The following is a 17,688-nucleotide window of genomic DNA, read 5'->3' as shown; positions in this document are numbered from 1 at the left end:
TTGAAAATTTTTTCTTTGAAAATTGATCCCTGCGCCACCCAAAATGTGCTCTTAGCTATTGTCATCTAAGAAGCCCAAAAAGAGAATCTACGTGAATATTTTAAAATTTTTTCTGCAGCTGTTCCACGTCATTGTCTAATTAAAATTTTTAGAAAATCCGTCACATGTCACTAGCAAATTGTCCTAAGGCAAAGCTCTGTTTACAAAGTACTCCTTGAGACCAGCTTTCCTCTGCTTGGACATCACTTCCCCACCTGTGAAGGAAATTCAGTAATTCAATATAAATGCATCAGCAACAGAGAGAGAACCACACACTGAGATTTTCCTATCATTTCATGTCTGTCATGGAAGTTTTCAAGCAAAGATTGTCAGGCTTCTATTCTTACATTAGGAAACATGTCTCCAGTAGATTTATGAGGACTTTATTTTGAGAATACTGAAAACCAGAAATTTTCTTTCAAAAGCTAAACCTCTAATCCTTCCAAAGTGGCAGTTAATCCACTAGTACCATTAAGAATTATATCTCTGTTCTGGTTTTCTCCTTGGGTAATAAACCCCTAAGAATTCAGTGTGCTTATCCTATATGCTTCCCCTGCCAGAGTAGTAGTTATAGAATGGGTTGGGTTGAAAGGGACTTTACTCCCAGCCGGGGAGACCTTCCACTAGGCCAGGCTGCTCCAAGCACCATCCAGCCTTGACCACTGGGGCATCCAGGGATGGGGCATCCACAGCTTCTCTGGGCAACCTGTTCCAGTGCCTCACCCCCATCAAAGAGGGGCATTTCTTCCAAACGTCCAATATAAATCTACCCTCTATCAGTTTAAAGCCATTGCCCCTTGTGCTATCACTGCAAGCTCTTGTAAAAGGTCTCTCTCCCGCTCTCTTGGAGCCCCCTTTAGGTACAGACAGGTGTATAATGTCTCCCCAAAGTCTCCTGCAGTTGAACAGCCCCAGCTCCCAGCCTGTTTTCTCAGCCTGTGTGGGTATGTCCAGCACTCAGTGATATCTGGATGAACTGCACACTGTCTTCACAATTGCTTATATAAATTTTCTATATAACAATACTCTTCAGTTTTACTGAGAGTTCTGAAAATGAGGCATTAACAAGTTTCAACAGCCTGCATCATATTTTAGCTATGAAACTCATTGTTAGAAGGGTCTGGCTTTGGGGGCTTAGACTCTTAAAGAGGCATCAGGATCTATATCTGGAGTGATCTGATAAAGGTGTTTTGTTGAGTTTTTTTAAAGTATAAACAATCTTTGAATAAGAAGAAGTCATACTCAGAAACATTTCTGCTACTATCAGGTTTTCTCTTTCAACCATGAAAATAATTCTCTCAAATAGAAGATTGCCTTCAGATTTTAAAAGCATTCTTTTAGTTGAGAGTGAATTTTCAGTTTTGTTGTCATATTATCAATCCGTACTGACTGTGTTAGGTAAGGTTTTTCCTGTATTGATAAGTTTTGCTAAGAAGTCCCTTGCTGAGCTTTTCACTTAGTAAGTTTTAAAGCTTTGCTGTTTGGGGCATTAAATGTAGATTGAAATGAAGTTTTTTTAAGTCTTCTTGGTTTTGGTGCATTTACCAGAAACTTAACTGCAAAGGCAAATGAGGTTTTAGAGGTAGATGTACACAGAGGTAGATTACTAGAGGATATGTCTTTAACCCAGATTTGAATTGCTGCATTTCTAAAATGTTTTTGTTGATATGTGATATTATAAACTCTCTTTAGTTTTTTCAAAGAGAGAAGACACTCTCTCCACCCTAAAGTCACTGCTGTGGAAACGCTGTTCACATCTTTCTTTTATTTTTGTTCTAAAAACATATTTTTAGAAACAACAACAACAAAACAGCAAAGAAAAAAATCCATGAGTAGAAAAAAATATCATTCATTCAGTTTTCCTTGTATTTTATCATCTGGCTTTATTATTATACCTGCAACTAGGTCTAAAGAATGCTTTAATATCTATCACTTAAAAAATAAAAAATTTAAAGTCTCTCCTGTAGTCATCATTTGTTTTTTTGATATTTTAGGATTTGTTTTCAAGAAAATTGAAGGAAAATACACGTTTAAACTCATAATACAGATATTTCTTCCTTCTTATTAACACTCTGTAAAATTTTGTCATATTGCCTTCTGTGTCAAATAGATTATAAAAAATGTTTTTGAATATCTTATATTGGTTTTAGTTCAGCCCTTCTTCCCTCAGATTATCTTTTAGGGACACTGGTACAGCTTCAGGCAACACCTTTTACTATTTGATTATTGATACCAGACCAGAGCAATGAAACTGAAAATGGATTTCTAAAAATGAAAATCAGGAAGGACAATGTAGGGCACGGATATAAAGTACTAGAGAGCACCTGGTAGCTGCTGATGTTTATGTGCTTGAGCAGTTGGCAGTGCTTAAAACTGACACAGCACATTGAGATTTATCACATTGATAGCCATGAATCCCACAGACATGCTGTGGGCTAACAGAGACACAGTAAAATCTTGTCAGAAATGAAGTGTTGTGGCTGTAATTGTGACAGACAATGATCCCTACCGGTTCTACAAGTAAATAAATATATAAGCTTCCTATAATGAACCTTTTAAACAGCTTGAATATAATGTACTTAGGCTCTTTGTCTGATAGATAGAATTTTAAAAAATATTCTGAAATTTTGGCGTTTATTCTGCAGAAAAATGGCCTACATTAAAGGTGTCACAAGCACATCAGTTTTCTGAGCTGCTTCACTAAGTGATCTGCTTTGTAATATTGTACTTAGAGAAGGGCAATAGTTTATAACTTCAGGCATGTAGCTAATTTTCAATAAAAAATTGCTGCTAAAAATATTTAATATCAGTGGTGTTAAAGAGCAGTGCTCATTGTTTCAATAAACAAGGCTACCCTTTAGACACTACACAGTAATCTTTTATTTATATTTATATATACACCTTCAACTTTCAAATTAAAATCTAGTTGATAGAACTTGATGAATACATTGGTGTTACTACAGACTGAAGTATTTTGCAATGGCTCAGAGCAGGCCCAGCAAAAAGGTTCCATGTGCTTTAATTGCACATTCTTCAATCCCAATCTACAAGTTTTCTTTTTCCTAGTTTCCTCTCATCTATGGTGACTGTACAGACACTATGGTGGCAGAAGTGGACTTTAAAGGTAGTTATTATAGATTATAATAAATTAATAAAGCAACAATAATTAAAAATATTGACTCTTGTTATCATAAAGCAACAAGAGTCAATATTTTTAAGTATTAGCATTTTCATTCATACCTGCACCTCTTGTTTGTTGTTTTGAACTCCTGAATATGTACCACAGAATAGATTGTATGCTATAGCTATTTTTACTGGAGTTACCCATACTACACATTGTTTGAGTTGTAGAGTATTGTACTGTTAATGAGTCAGATGTAGAGGTTTTTCAGCTGCTCTGAAAAACTTCCGTTGCTTTTACCTACTCTCACAGCTTTGATCTCTGATTAAATTTAAATAATACTAACAGTTGTTTTCTGAAATTCTTGCTGTTTTGTATTTGTTTCTAAGAGCATCAAAGACTAGAATGAAATTTATATTCTTATAACTTAATTAAAATGTTGTTTTATTGCAGGATACTAAGCATAACCATGATCAGAGTGTGCATTTGAAACAACTCATCATTAAACTGCAGGAAAGAATGTGCACACACAGACATTCATGTGTAGGATGCATTGAAGATGGTGCTGGTGCACTTTGCAGCTCATTGTGTATCTGCCTATGTTGCTACGATTGTAACTCTAGCTCTTAGAGGGCTGTTTTGTTTATAAACTGTACCTTACACTAGCAGAAGATGTCAGCTTTCAACAAGCCAGGATGTAGAAGGGAAATGTAATCCCAAGCTCTCCCCAGGGCACTGCTGCCTGACAGCTATACAGAAACAGCTCTTGAATAACTGAAATTGAGGTATATTGTATATTTTTAAAATACATTTGTTTTTATGCCCATTATTAATTCTTTTTGTCTTTTACCTAGCAGTTGTTTTAGGATTTTGCTTTGTTTGGAGTTTTTTGGGGGGTTGATTGGGGTTTTCTTAATGCTCCAGAAAAGTTCCATATTTAATCAAATACAAGGTATTCCATGTCTTCAGGGCAGCTGCAGAACAAGGTGAGACCTTAAGCCAACCCGTGTTTGATTATTTCTATGCTAATGAAAAAGAATATGATAATTTATACCTACCTGTAAAGACTTTTTCTGTTTAATTATATTCACCTTTTGAGAATGCCGATAATGATCATTTAGCAGTGTCCAAGTTTGTGTTGAGCATCTGGCTCTTCTTTATTATTCAAGTGTTTGATATATTAATTTTTGTATTGAATCTTACATGCATTAGATGATCCAACCTTTTTAAAAATTCCTTTCCACTTCTTTCAATGAAAACTCAGGGAAAGAGACAGTGATGTCTGTTTCTTCTTCCTTTGCTTTTTCTTAATTGTATTTCTGCAACCATCTGTTCTTTTTAACCTAGTTTGATGCCAGAAAGTTCTTACTCAGGGCAAAACTAGCTTCACAGACAATACTGTGTCATCCTTGCATCATCATAAACAGAACTGGATTTTTGCACAGGAGTAACATTTGTGCAAAAGTCTCCAAGTGGGAAAAAATGGCACTGGTGGCTTTCTTGCGACCTTTTTTCCATTGAAGTATTTCCTAAAGGCATGCTTAGTAAAATCCTGATATTTAATAAGTACCAGGTGATATTCAAAGAAGCTCAAAGACTTCTTATTCTTTGTTCACCAATGCAAAATTTCATGTGTGAGGCTACTCATGCACTGACAGCACTGCCTGCTGTGTCATTTTCTGATTATTAGTGATTATTGGCAGCATTTTGCAAGTATTCCACAGCAGAAAGTATTTAATTATAGGTGCAGCCAAAATCTCAGTCAAGAGCTGCATTTCAAAGAACAGATAGCAATGAAGTGATAAAAAAAACCACAACACACACACAAAAAAAAAAAAAAAAAAAAAACCAAAAAACCCCACCAAAAAAAAAACAAACCAGGAAAATTATCAGGACCAGGGAATGACTTTTCAGTACAACATCATGAAATTGAAATTTAAAGGCTTTCTAACTCTTTGGACTACTTTACTTAAAAATGTTGGTAGTTTATTTTTCTAATACATTTTTCACTGTGCCTCAATTTTGATTCTTTATTTAGCTCTTCCGTGAATTATCTCCAGAAATTTTAATATCTCAACCTCATTTGCTATGAAGAAACTAAAAGAAAAATGGCCAAAGATCCAGGAAAGAATATCAGTCTTTAAAATGAAATCTTATATATATATATACATATACCTGAAGCCTTCTATCTAGAGGATTAGTTTGTCTCTAATAAAATAAAAAGGGCTTCAAAATAAAATATGTGTAGTTTTCAAAGTATTTTCTTCAAAAGCAGGTCTGCAATAACATTCTCAGATGTTTTTCCTTGCAGAAGTTTATTACAGAACTTATGCTGAGCAAAGCAGACATGAAGAGCACTGCAGAGTGTCGAGGCAGGAGAGCTCTACCCCCCTGTAGGACTCACAGGGACACCCCTGCTCACAGTGACAGGGCACCCCAGTCACCACTCAAAAACTGCCCGCTCCAGCCTGGGGGCTTCTCTGCCTGCCTTGGATCCGCACCAGGAACACTCCTTTTGGAACATGACAAAATTGCAAAAGGCACATTTTATTTTCAATTACATCAAACGTCCATTTTAGAAAAGATTAATATAAAGCATAGGTGGACAAGAACAGAAAAGTTGGGATTGAAAACTAGATATAAATAAACATTTATTGTGTTTTATTTAAAAAATTTGAGTACAGCTTGTAAATGCTCAAAAATATGCTTGGATGTGATACGGTGCCTTGTGGAGTGGGTTTTTGCTCTGTGGGAAGAGGCCTTTCAGTCACCTCTGGTAGTTGCACTAATGCTTTTGCCATTTTAAGTTTTCTCTCAGAAACGGTTCACTTTTATTGGTGTGTTCTATTTCATTACAAGATTTGGTTACCAGCCCCTCCAGATTTGTCTGCCCTGCACATTATGGGCATAACAAAATAGTGAGATCTCAAGGAAACAAATATTTTAAGGGTTATTTTATTTACTGTATTGTAATGTGTCTTGGAATTCAAGCCTGGGACCACTGGGTGGGGCTGTACAAATGTCAAAGACTTCTGCCTGTGAGTTTGTAACACAAGCATGATCTAAGAGACAACGCCTGGATACTAACCAAGAACGAGGAGTAATATAAGGCAGCAGTAAGATGTTAAGTGATAATCATTCAGCAAAGAAGCAACTGGCTTTTGAAGGCCAAGGAAACAAAGAATTTGAAACAGAACAATGAAGTGGCTTTGCTGATGCTTTCTAGGATGTTTTATGTGCAGAAGAGCCCCAACTTTGCAATCCTCCTGCAAGTAAAGGAATGGACAACAGACATAAAGTACAGCTAGGTGATGAAAGATGTCAACAGAAAGTGATAGATTATGAACCACTGAAGAAAATGAGGAGAAGCAGAAGACTATACAGATTTTTGGCCTATATTGGGATAGCTTCAAATCCTTTTAACTTTCCTTCTCTTAAAGAATTGTGTTGTAGAACATCAGGGTTAAAGCATTCATCCTACCTATAGTATGTTATAGTTTATCAGAAGAGTTACATGTTAGTCTGAAAAAGTAATTTCTGTTATCTTTCAGTTCCAGTAACTACAGAATCCAAAAGATTTAAAGATTGAAATCTTCTGAGAATACATCTGATTCTTTCCTTTTGTGTGTCAGGTTGTTGAAAATTTCACTCTGAATGGCTGCTGCCATGCTTAATTAGCAAGTGGATCATAAGTGAGACTGCTTCTTCACCAACTGTGACCAGCAGGTATTGACAAGAAAACCATGTAAACTCTACAAATGACTGCTGGTGTTCTTAAACCAGCAGAAAAATATGTTCACTTCAATGTCCCTGGGGCATTTAGCTTTGTATTAGCAGCTTTTACTGGAAATGTGAGCGCAGGGCTTGTGAACTTGCAAAAATCTATAATGTTTCAGCTGTTTGAAAAGGTCTCCACACACTTATTGGTAGAATGTTGTCAATATTTAACTCAGTCAGTTCAAAACTTTTCTTCTAGGGGATAAAAAAATCTAAAAAGAGATTGTCCCTTTTTCCACTTTTCAAAATTGTTTTTGATCTATTTTTGTAACTCTTTTTCTTCCAGGTATTGGGACTAAAGCCTTAAAGCTGTCCTTTTCCCATAACTGCAAGATCTTTTGCTCTCTACCACCATGAAAATTTTAATTTGTCTAGCAAAATTATTCTCATAAAGGAGAAAAAAGTACAAAGTTCGGGGAAAAAGTAAGAAGCCTTAGTTAATGTGTATTAAATTCTGGAAAGAGTTGTTGCCTTTGCAAGTAAAATCCTGCTGGGTTTTATGATGTTAAGAGAGAATTAATTCATCCTTATTGCAACCAACAGGGAGTTTCAGCTCCTGCTTGTGAATAAACTGTAATATTGACCCTTCAATGCAAGTCAGCATGCAGACAGGTGTCAAGAGTCATCTGACTTGGGCTGACCATAGAGTCCTCATTTGTGAAGGTGCTGATTTCTTTATCATTAGAACCTATGGCTTCAACAGACCTAGACACCTGGGAATACTTTGCATTAGAAATTTGTATTAATCCACAGTCTACTCACAGGGGATGTGTTTGTATATTTATATATGTACATGAAAATGTGCGTCCTTCTATATCAAAATAATATGAAAGTAAGATACATTTATTTAAAATACATTATTGGAGAATTGGAGAATTCAACGCATTTGTGCCTTGATTAATTGTGAAATTCTCTGTAATTTACTAATTTAAGAGCAGTTGTGATCAGTTATGCAGAATTTCTCTTTTTATATAATTGGAAACCACCGTACATTTTGTATGCCTAGTTATGGAGATTTAAGGGCATAGTCATTATCTGCATGAATTCAAGAGCATCATTTTGTGAATTAAAACTGGAAAGAATTAGTCTTGCAGACCAGTGTCAGTAAGGACTTCTGCTATCTTATATAATAGCTGCAATTTTTAACAATATTTTTGTAGATTGCCTAAGGAAGCGATGGGTTTTCCATCACTGGAAATTTTATAAGATCAGGTTATACAAACATCTGTCAAGAATGGTTCCAGTACAACTGATCAAGCCTTGGGGCAGAGTGGCAAAGTAAGTGACCCCTTGAGATCCCTTCCATCTCAGCGTTCTGTGACTCTGTGGCATTGTGATGCCACATATTGTAGATATGTATATAGAAATTACACACTTAGAAAAGTTTATTTCTACTATTTCATCCCCCTCCTATTTCTTAAGGTTCTGAGATTTGTGCAGATTAAAAAAAAAAAAAAAAAAAAAAAAAAAAAAAAAAGGAGAATTGTTCCTAATTAATTATGGAAATTTTTGAAATTTAATTGGATTATTAATTTTGAGATCTACCTTGAGACTGAATGAAAGGAAAGTAAAAGCATAGCAGCACAGACAAAGACTTGGAATTTGCTAAAGCACCCTCTCTTATTTAACTAATGGTATGTTTAGCAGAGTTGTTAGCCTTTACTAACAGGTGGTACAAATGACATTCTAATTCGGACTGCTTTGTGCAGTTCAAAATGTGCATTTGTAGCCTCTCACTGTTGCCAACAGGACTGAAATCATCCTGTTGATGGAATGAGGGTACAGTTACCTTCAGGACTCTTCAAAACTATTGATGCCAACAGATGGCAACAACAATGTTCATTCCTCTGCAGCTATGCCTGCAATTTATTATCAACTTCCCAGTCCCAAAAACTGAAATCTTAGAGGAGGTGTTAATTAAACTGGAGGTGAAAAAGTATACTGGATAGAAAAGCTGGGTAAGGAGCAGAGGACACAAGTGTTACTCTTGAAGTGGTCTGGTCTAATAATGGCAAATTAGGTCGCAATCAGACTAATCAATTACTTGACTGTTCTCCCAGAGCCCAGACTAGTGTCCTTTAATAACAGCCCTTCAAACACATCTTAATGACATACCACTTTTGTTAAATATTTAAATGCTTCAGTTGTGGTGTTCTGCAGAAGGAACATCAATTAGGGAACTCGGGAATGTAAATGGCTTTGCAGTAGTGATCTCCAGTACATGTTGTAGGTATAATTAATACAGTCATGAGAAACACAACGTGGTTTTTTATTACTAACCAAACTAAGCTTGCTAGAATTAACTGAAATTAAATCTCTTACAGAAGTGAAGCAGTAGTTTCACTGGTAGAACAGAACTGAGGTTTCTTGAGTCTTGAGCAGTGGCTAATCTTTCAAGCTTAATAACAATTTGTATCTGTGGAAATGCATGTCAGTGTTTGCTCTTTGTTGTTCAGTTGAAGACATTTGTTTTAATTTATTTAATTTGTTTTATTTGGGTTTAATATTGCTGAGTTCTTATTTTTTTAAAGTCAACATTATTTGATACTGTTATTTAATATTTCTGTCATTTAAATACATGTCTACTATTAAATATCAGGTCCTGAGAATGTTCTTAAATGCTGCTATATAATAATAGACTGAAAGTTTTTAGGGTTTTGAAACTGACCCATTTTTAGAAATTTTTGCAACATTTGCAGATTCAGAATACAAACAGCTACTCCATTTATAGAACACTCATTAAAAATGAAGTAGCAATTTAGTACAGGAATAGTTAAGAGGTCAGTGAAAGTCCCTGCAGCCTGGGACTAAAGCATTGCCTTTATTTGCCATAGCACTTAAAATTTTTCATCAGTAAGATTAAAAACTGGTAACATGAAGGTAACATAAGCTGTTATTTACCTCAGATGATCATGCAGGTTTAATTTTCTTATTCTGAGTAGACATATTAAAATAATAATTGCTGATAATGTAAGCACATGTGCAAATGTCCACTTTCAAAGAAAACAGCAGGGGAAAATATTTCCTCTTGCCTTGAAATATATTTAGCATATATATTTTGAAGTACTTATTAATCAAATATGTTTCTATTCTTAGCTGTTTGGTGTAGTTATTATCAGGTGATATGTACCAGACTGTCCTTGTTAATAAGGGCTGTATTTGTAGAAGTCTTGTATTTCGAAATCTTGTATATTAAAGGCTGTTTATTTAGTAGGGATGCATTAAAATTTACTGGAAACTTCTATAAAAGTTACCTTATGTTTCCATGTCTATGGAGACTTGAAACATCATGTCTCAGAATCTAATTTTTATGGAAAATTACTAGTTTGAATGTTTTCTTGTTTGTTTGGTTTTTTTGTTTTTTTTGTTCTCCTTGCTCATTTGTCACAGTTAATCAAGTGTTTAAGCAAGTGTGAGCAATTCCAATGAATTTTGAAAGGGAGCTATTTATGTGAACCTTAAGATTTACCCTTTCTGAAGTGAATTTCAAGTACCAGATACAATAGTCCAGTTAAAATATCCCAGGACTTGATGTGGAACATCTGCCAACTGAAGGAGATATTGCTGAAATTGCAGCATGATATTGGATATATATATATATAGTCTGGTTTTCTTTGATTACAAAATGTTGTAAGCAAACACTTTTAGACTGAAATATGGCTTTTTTTACTCCAAGGAATTCTAATGTGTGCCTAAATTCAAAAATATGACTAAGAGCTTTACTGGATATCTCTTTTCAGTCATGTCTTGAATAGAGAGAAAAATGAAAATATAATTCTTAAATTTAGCTGAGATACTGCCAACTTTCTTCAAGAAATGCTCAGTGTCAGAGAGGCTGCATAGCCTTAACCAAATAATCAAATGTCAGGTGTAAAAACATTGTTGGTTTATTAACATTTAACCGATTGTTATGAACTGTTCCAAAGCTATCAAACTGAGTAAAAATAATTCCCACTGGAAAGTGGGGTTGGTATTGCATACTTATTGTAGAGGAGGTTTATTGCAAAAATATCAGCAGACCTCAGCAAGTGAACTGATGCTTTCACCTAGGTCAGTTCCAAGGCAGTGTATTGGCATTCTGAACTGTGTGGTTGGTTTTAGTCTTGGGTTTCAGAAACAAATTAAGATCTTCTACAATGCAAAAATTTCAGTTGACTTATTCTAGTTCTAGTTTCTATATTCTAGTTTGAATATACATTAAATGGGTCTCTTCAGCTACTTTTGCTATGTCTCTTAGAGGTTCATTTATTCTGTTCTAAAAATCTTATTTTGGCTAAGTCTTCTTACAAGCAGGCACCAAAAAATCTGTTTGTCAGAAATTAAGGCAGGTCTATCACTCCATTATCCAAGAATAACAGAAACATAAAGCCCCAAAGTACAACATTAAACCACATTAGTGTAGACTACAAAAGAGCTTATAAAGCAGCTTACTAAATATGTGAGACCAGCATTATTTTGAATGCACTAGAACAGGAAAATTTGCAGCTGATAGTAAATTGTTTAGAATAGGAGAAATGAGACCCAACTGCAAAGAAGTACCTCAGTGATACTGAGTGATAAAGTGACAAGTGAAATTCACTGTAAATAAATATAAAGTGGTTCTCAAAGGGTAAAAAAAATTATAAATTTGTGCAAAAGAATGGACTTCAAACAGACAGTTATTGTTTAAGAACTTCATTGTGAGATTATATATTCACTGTGAGCTACAAAAATAGCAGAAAAAAGCAAATTTAATATTACACATTTTAAGAAAGAAATAGAATAAATTAGAGAGCATCGTTACACAAGTGTCACAGGGCTGCACCTGCATCTTGAATAGGTAAAGAGAAGAATGGGTAGGATGAGTAAAGGATGATTAAATAAATCTCTTAAACAAGAAACAGGTAGAACTTCAAGCTTTCAGTCTGGGAAGAAGAAAATTGAAGAAGGCTATGACAAGTTTATTAACTCATCAGTGGTGAGTAAATAGATAACGAGTGATTGTTCACTGGCTCTTTACTGCAAGGACATTGGGCATTAGGTGAAGCTAGCAGGTGGTGTGTTTAAGTTGAACCAAAGGAAATAGTTTTTCAGTTTCACATAGTTATACCATGGAACTCCCTGACACAAGCTGTGTTAACAGTGATTCAAAAAGTAGTAATATTTACAGAATTACTGATATTGTCCATTAAGGACTATAAAGCTCATACTTCTGTTCGAGAGAGCCACTGAAGCTCAGACTCACCGGAGCCTAAGAAAATGTGCTTGGAAAAATCACTGCATGTTTGCCTTGGGTTTGTACACTCCCTCAAGAGTCCCTGATGGGCCACTGCTACAGGGGGGACACAAGACAAGTTGGTTCAATGAAGTATAGCCTTCCTTAGATGAAGCTTAACAAATGTTTCAGTTAAAAACACCCCTAAGATGCAAGCGTGCTTTGATTTGCTTGTAATTTCAGAGATGGAGAGCTGGCTTTGTCTCTTCTATGTTTGTTTTAATTTTACTTAATCTGAAATTAACATCTCCATTGAGACAAATGGGATAGGATTTCTAGATGTTTGTTGTTTGACAAATTAAATTATGTTTCCTTCATGGCTAATTATATTTTAATTTGCTCAGTGCATATGTTCATATCTCTTTTTCATTTAATCACATATCAACTCTTGCCTTGTATTTAATTCCTGTACTTTCTCTTTAATATATTTTGAATGAAGGTTGTGCTGAGTTCAGTGTTTATTGGCAAAAAGCCACATCAAGCTGCACAATTTTGAAGCATAAAAAACCCAGTAGGTGATATCTTTTATTAATTACTTGGATTATGGGGGAGACAAGGGTAACTTTAAGACAGGAAGGGTTTAAGCATACTGGAGAACAGGACTGGGTGTCAAAATGCTGTTGCTATCTCCAAGAAAAAAATTGCATAAAATAGGCTCCAGTTTAACAGAAACAAGTGTAAGTAGAAAAGTAGAGAAGTGTTTAACTGTACAAATCCCAGGTGTGGAATTTTTTGGCTAGATAAGAGGTTCTGACTTGCAGAATTTCATGTGATTTGATGGATTAGAAACTGTCCAAGGACTAATACCATCTCCAAGCAAAAAAGCAGGAAGAATCCAGGCATTATTTACATGGACCATAATCTTGTTATTCTCTGTGTTAGTGAGGTGTGGTCGGAGTGAAGAGGCCTAAAATTTGGTGTCTTGATTGAGTATGAAACAACATAAAATTTAGAGATCAGTGAGAATGGCCAGAGTCTAGAACCCATGACTCACAATCTGACATTAAATAATGAACTGTGATTGTCATCACTTGTCCTCCTAAGTTTAATCGTTTATCATGTTACTTTGTGCCCTGGCATCTATGAAAGATAGAAACATCTGAGTTCCAAACTTTCTCTGTTAATTTGCTTCATGTTTTATATTTACATCCTTTTCTCTCTGGAATGTGACTCCAATCTGGCATGTTGCTCTGGTTTTCGTTGTCTTCTGTAGATCCAAATTTGCTTGCACTTTCAATATCAATGTCAGACTGTATGCTCTAATTGTATAATTCCTACTCTTTACTAAATCAGTGAAAGGCAAAAGTTGGGCTCTTGGAGATAATGGTTCAAACTAGGGTCATTTAGTCAGAAATGGAGATTTTTTTTTTCTCTCTCCCTTTTTCTACAGAACTCAATAAGCAAGCATATCCAAATGCATTTAAAATTATTTAGACTTTATTTATATCACATTTTTTTGAAAAGTATCTTTAGTAAGTTGCTACATATTTCTATATGGCATACCGCCTAGTTATTATGAAGCTAGAAATGCAGTTTTCTCAAACTGATCTCTGTTTCACCTGGAGCTCTTGTAAAATTTTATTTTATAGTAGATTTTTTATATAAGAAATCTAATACTCTCTTTTGAAATATAACTTAAAATGTTGTTTTACTTTGTTGGTATGTAGATCTGCAGTAACATTTAGTGGCAATGACACTCCTAGATTAATTGTGCACTGTTCAGAGTATATAACTTTGTCAGTTTTAATTTTATTGCCTTTTTGTTTCTCTGAAATATGTTTTGTGAATTTGTGAGGGAATGAGCAAGGGTTATCCTAGTTCATTTATCTAATGCAGCAGTCAAAGCACAGACTGCATTTTTTTGCTATCTCCTTATATTGACAAATTATTTATGCTTGGAATCTTTTGTTGACAGCCACCTCTGAACTCCCTCTTCCTTGTGAGAGTGATTGACCAGAATGAAACATGCTGCTCTAGTCACTCTGAACCATTAGTTTACCAAAATGCATTAAAACTGTACTGTCATTTTCTCTTACTGCTTTTGCATACTAATAATGTGGCGGCCTTGGTCCACTGCTGTGCATGCAACTGAAGCCTTCACTGAGATTTTTGAGTGCTTCATAAAGAATCCTAAGGGTAGGGCTTTCCAGGAAGTCTAAGGGATCTAGGTGTCCATCTCTAATTTGAAATTCAAATTTCAAATGCACCAGTAACTGAAGGTCCTTGGACTCTGAAGCTCTCAGCCAGTACATTTTCCTTTGTCGACCTGTTTTTCACCTCATGCTCTTTAGCTTGCATGACCAATGGAATCCAAAAGCAGTGTAAAAATTTTGCTCAGCAAAGTAGGTTATGTGTTTGTTCATATGGGAAGGAGGCATAATCTAAACAAATTGATTTAATTTTTCATTTTCTCACTAATTTCAGTGTAATTTCTCTCAATTTACATCAATGACTGTGATGTTTTTAGTATTATTCATAGGTTTAAAATATCTTTCAACATGTGGGCTGATATTGCTTGGTAGTTTTTCAGTTCTGTGATTTAAAATCTCTCCAGAACACCTGGATGTGTTTACAAGTACACATAGTGATTGAATGTTTCCTTTATAGTTCAGCTGTAGCAATGCAACTCAGCATTTCAATCTTCAGGAGTTCGTTTTATGATTTCCTCCATTCTTCTATCACCTGGAAACTCAAGGTGTTTGAATTTGCCTTTGTAATACCACTACGAGGTGAAAAAATGTGCAATTCTGAAAAGCACAAGATGAGGAAGAGAGGAGAATCTTTCAAAATTTTCATAACTTCGCTGCTAAGTAAAAAATACTATGACTGACTTCTGTAGGACTAGAATGAGATCAGCATAAATGGTTTTGAATGGTTCTGAGCCTTGCACTCTCAAGGCTTATCTTCAAGGGGAAATTACTGCAAGAAATCTGAGGTGTAAATTATAAAACACATTAGCTGCTGAACACTAACTCCTCATGTGAAAAAAAGAGAGTTTGAGCAAGTTGCTCTATTTGTAGTAATCAACTGGAAATTCAAACTCTGTCTCACTTTGTTATGGCATAACTGCACAAGGTACATTTGATCCAGTCCCCACAAGAAAATATGAAACCTGAACTCCAAAGAATTCAATTTCCAGTCCAATCTACCACAAGACCATCCTTAACCCCTTTTTCTTCCCTTTGTACCTGCACTATAGTAGAATCTAAATTTTCTTAAGGTTTGATATGTTGTAACAAATCTATGTTCTTCTGCACTTGAACATTTCCAGTGTACACACATTTATCTATTTTCAATCCACATTTATAATCTACATTTATCAGTATCGGCTGCATTGCTCATAAACCCATGTAATTTAAATTCTTTAATCTGCCTATATTATTTTCTATTACTGTCTATATTCTATATTTCTCTATGTGCTATATTATGTGTGTGTGTGTGTATTTGCACAAGTATGGAATCTAACTGTGCTCACTAAAATGATTAACAACCTGTTATTTCCTACAAATGCTCAAATTTTTTGCTTTTCATCACTTCCCTTGCTTTCTCCAATCCTTTCCTCTTTCACTACTGGCTTTGTGGCACATCTAGTAGAAGATGGTTATGTGTTGTAAAGTACTTCACATTCAGTTTTTCTTGCATCCTCATACATACACAGCAGATCATGATGTTTTATGAAATAGGCTGGACTTCATGGTTTATTTCTCCTGGTACTTTTATATTCGACTGAAATATTTCTAGACTGTAAATGGCAGTTGTATCATCTACATTTTTTAAAAGTCAGAGGAAATAGCTTTATTTTATTACTTTTTTGACTATGCCCTAATTTCTTATATAATTTGGGTAAGTTCCATAGCATAGGAATCATGATTCTTTCACATTCAGTTACTGAATCCCTTCTCACACGCTGACAAATATTGTTTGATCCCAGCAGCTTGATTCTGATCTCAAAAATTTCCTCTGAACTGTTTATTATCTATAAACTCAAAGTCACTTTTCTGTTGACTATAAATCTTCTTTAAGGTATCCGTAGTTGTAATAATTTTCCAAGTTCATCCATATCACCTCCCTGGACAAAAAACCTTCCAGGAGAAATTTAACCTTCTCTTAATATTAATGTTCTTTTTGCTTGAAGTTGATAGATGCCATTAACAATAAGTGGGACATGAATGTGAAAGTATTTTAGCTAAGAAATGTCAAACTACCAATCTAAGATGAAAATTCAGCATTAAAAATGTGAAATAATATATACAATTTATCATTTGTAGAAGAAATAGTGTCCTCCCTTGAGAGGAAAAGTTATTATCATTGCTTTAAAACAGAACTGGCATCAATAACCAGTAGCTTACACTGCATACTTGCGCTACCTTTTTTAGGATGCTATAAACAAAAATAACTATTCCATATTTTATAGTTACAAATTAAATTTCGAATCCAGATTTATTTTCCCTTGTGAGCACATATTTTAAGGTAAGAGGAATGAACACTCATAATCAGAATGCAGAGAAAGAAATCCTTTTTTTGTCATGAAATTAGACATGATGTTGCTTTAAATAGAAGTACACATTTCTCACAAACTGAGCTGAGGGGAAAGAGTATTATGACTTTCTTTTCAAATCAATATATGTGGCAATGGCCAAACACTGAGCTTCTAAACCCTGAGAGCAGGAGGATGGATAGGCTGTGTAAGGAAATTGGAGGTTCCACCAGAGCTCCTCTTTCTCTAACTAAATTTCATACTAATCTTTCTGAAATACTGTGTGATTGTGAGGCTTTTTCAAAATATTAAAGTTCTTAGGAAATGGTACAAGGTTTGGACACATTATCAGCTGCAAAGAGGGAGGCTGCAAATATTTGCTAGAGAATCTTTTCACACACTGGCATATATTTCTTCCATGTTGCTGAGTTAGAAAATTGTTGCATCAGTGCCTGTAAACGGGCAACCTTCAGTGGAGTTCTCAGCCATCCTACAATGCAAAAAAAAAAGCTTCAGGTGCTCAAAATCTTTAAAAATTGGACCACAATTTGTGTAGTGAATTAAGATTCTCTAGTCTCAGCTTCAGCACTTTTCAACTCCATCTCCATTTTATAAAAGGAGTAAACTCTTATTCTCTGTGGTAAATGGCAGTAGAACATCATTTTGATTTTATGTGGTTTTAGGCAGTCTGATTTGAAAGTGTTGGTTTGGTGCTTTACTTTCTGTTTTTTGTCTATGAATCCCACTGGACTTGTAAATTAAATGGTATTCACATGTTGACATTTGTTCTTCAAAATGTTTAAAGTAACTGCTAAGACACATCCTAAGAAGGATGCTGCAGAAAAACTGCTAATAATACCCTGTTAACACTCCAAAACCTCCAAATGCATTCACAAGGAGAAAAAAATGTAGTCAGAAGTAAAAGGTACAGTGAGATAATGATTTTCTTTAAAATTGTACCATCCATAGGGACTGCTAAGGGTATTCATGGGGCAAAGAAACAAGGATCAGGATGCACAA

General features: G+C 35.0%; 2 protein-coding genes across 3 annotated transcripts in view; one reads left to right on the top strand and one right to left on the bottom strand.

Annotated features, from left to right (window-relative positions):
• LOC136293950 (heparan sulfate glucosamine 3-O-sulfotransferase 1-like) overlaps positions 1–17,688 on the top strand; it is a 46,112-nt gene that overhangs the window by 16,058 nt on the left and 12,366 nt on the right. Inside the window, exon 1 of one of the 2 annotated variants that reach the window (XM_066191152.1) lies at positions 8,404–9,163. The exons of the other annotated variant lie outside the window; for it this stretch is intronic. The gene's annotated coding sequence lies outside the window, so the exon portion shown is untranslated. Of the gene's footprint in view, positions 1–8,403; positions 9,164–17,688 lie in introns of those variants that run through there. 2 annotated transcript variants of the gene reach the window in all.
• Positions 11,682–17,688, bottom strand: part of LOC136293949 (uncharacterized) — a 33,841-nt gene continuing 27,834 nt past the window's right edge. Inside the window, exon 7 of the mRNA XM_066191151.1 lies at positions 11,682–17,158. Coding sequence (XP_066047248.1) covers positions 17,150–17,158 — 9 coding nt within the window. The 3' untranslated portion in view covers positions 11,682–17,149. The remainder of the gene's footprint in view (positions 17,159–17,688) is intronic.

This window comes from Chamaea fasciata, unplaced genomic scaffold (assembly GCF_029207755.1).
Source record: "Chamaea fasciata isolate MVZ Bird 193981 ecotype frontalis unplaced genomic scaffold, bChaFas1.0.hap1 SCAF_9, whole genome shotgun sequence".
NCBI lineage: Eukaryota > Metazoa > Chordata > Aves > Passeriformes > Sylviidae > Chamaea > Chamaea fasciata.
The sequence above is the reverse complement of the archived record's forward strand: the minus strand, read 5'-3'. Positions and strand labels throughout refer to the sequence as shown.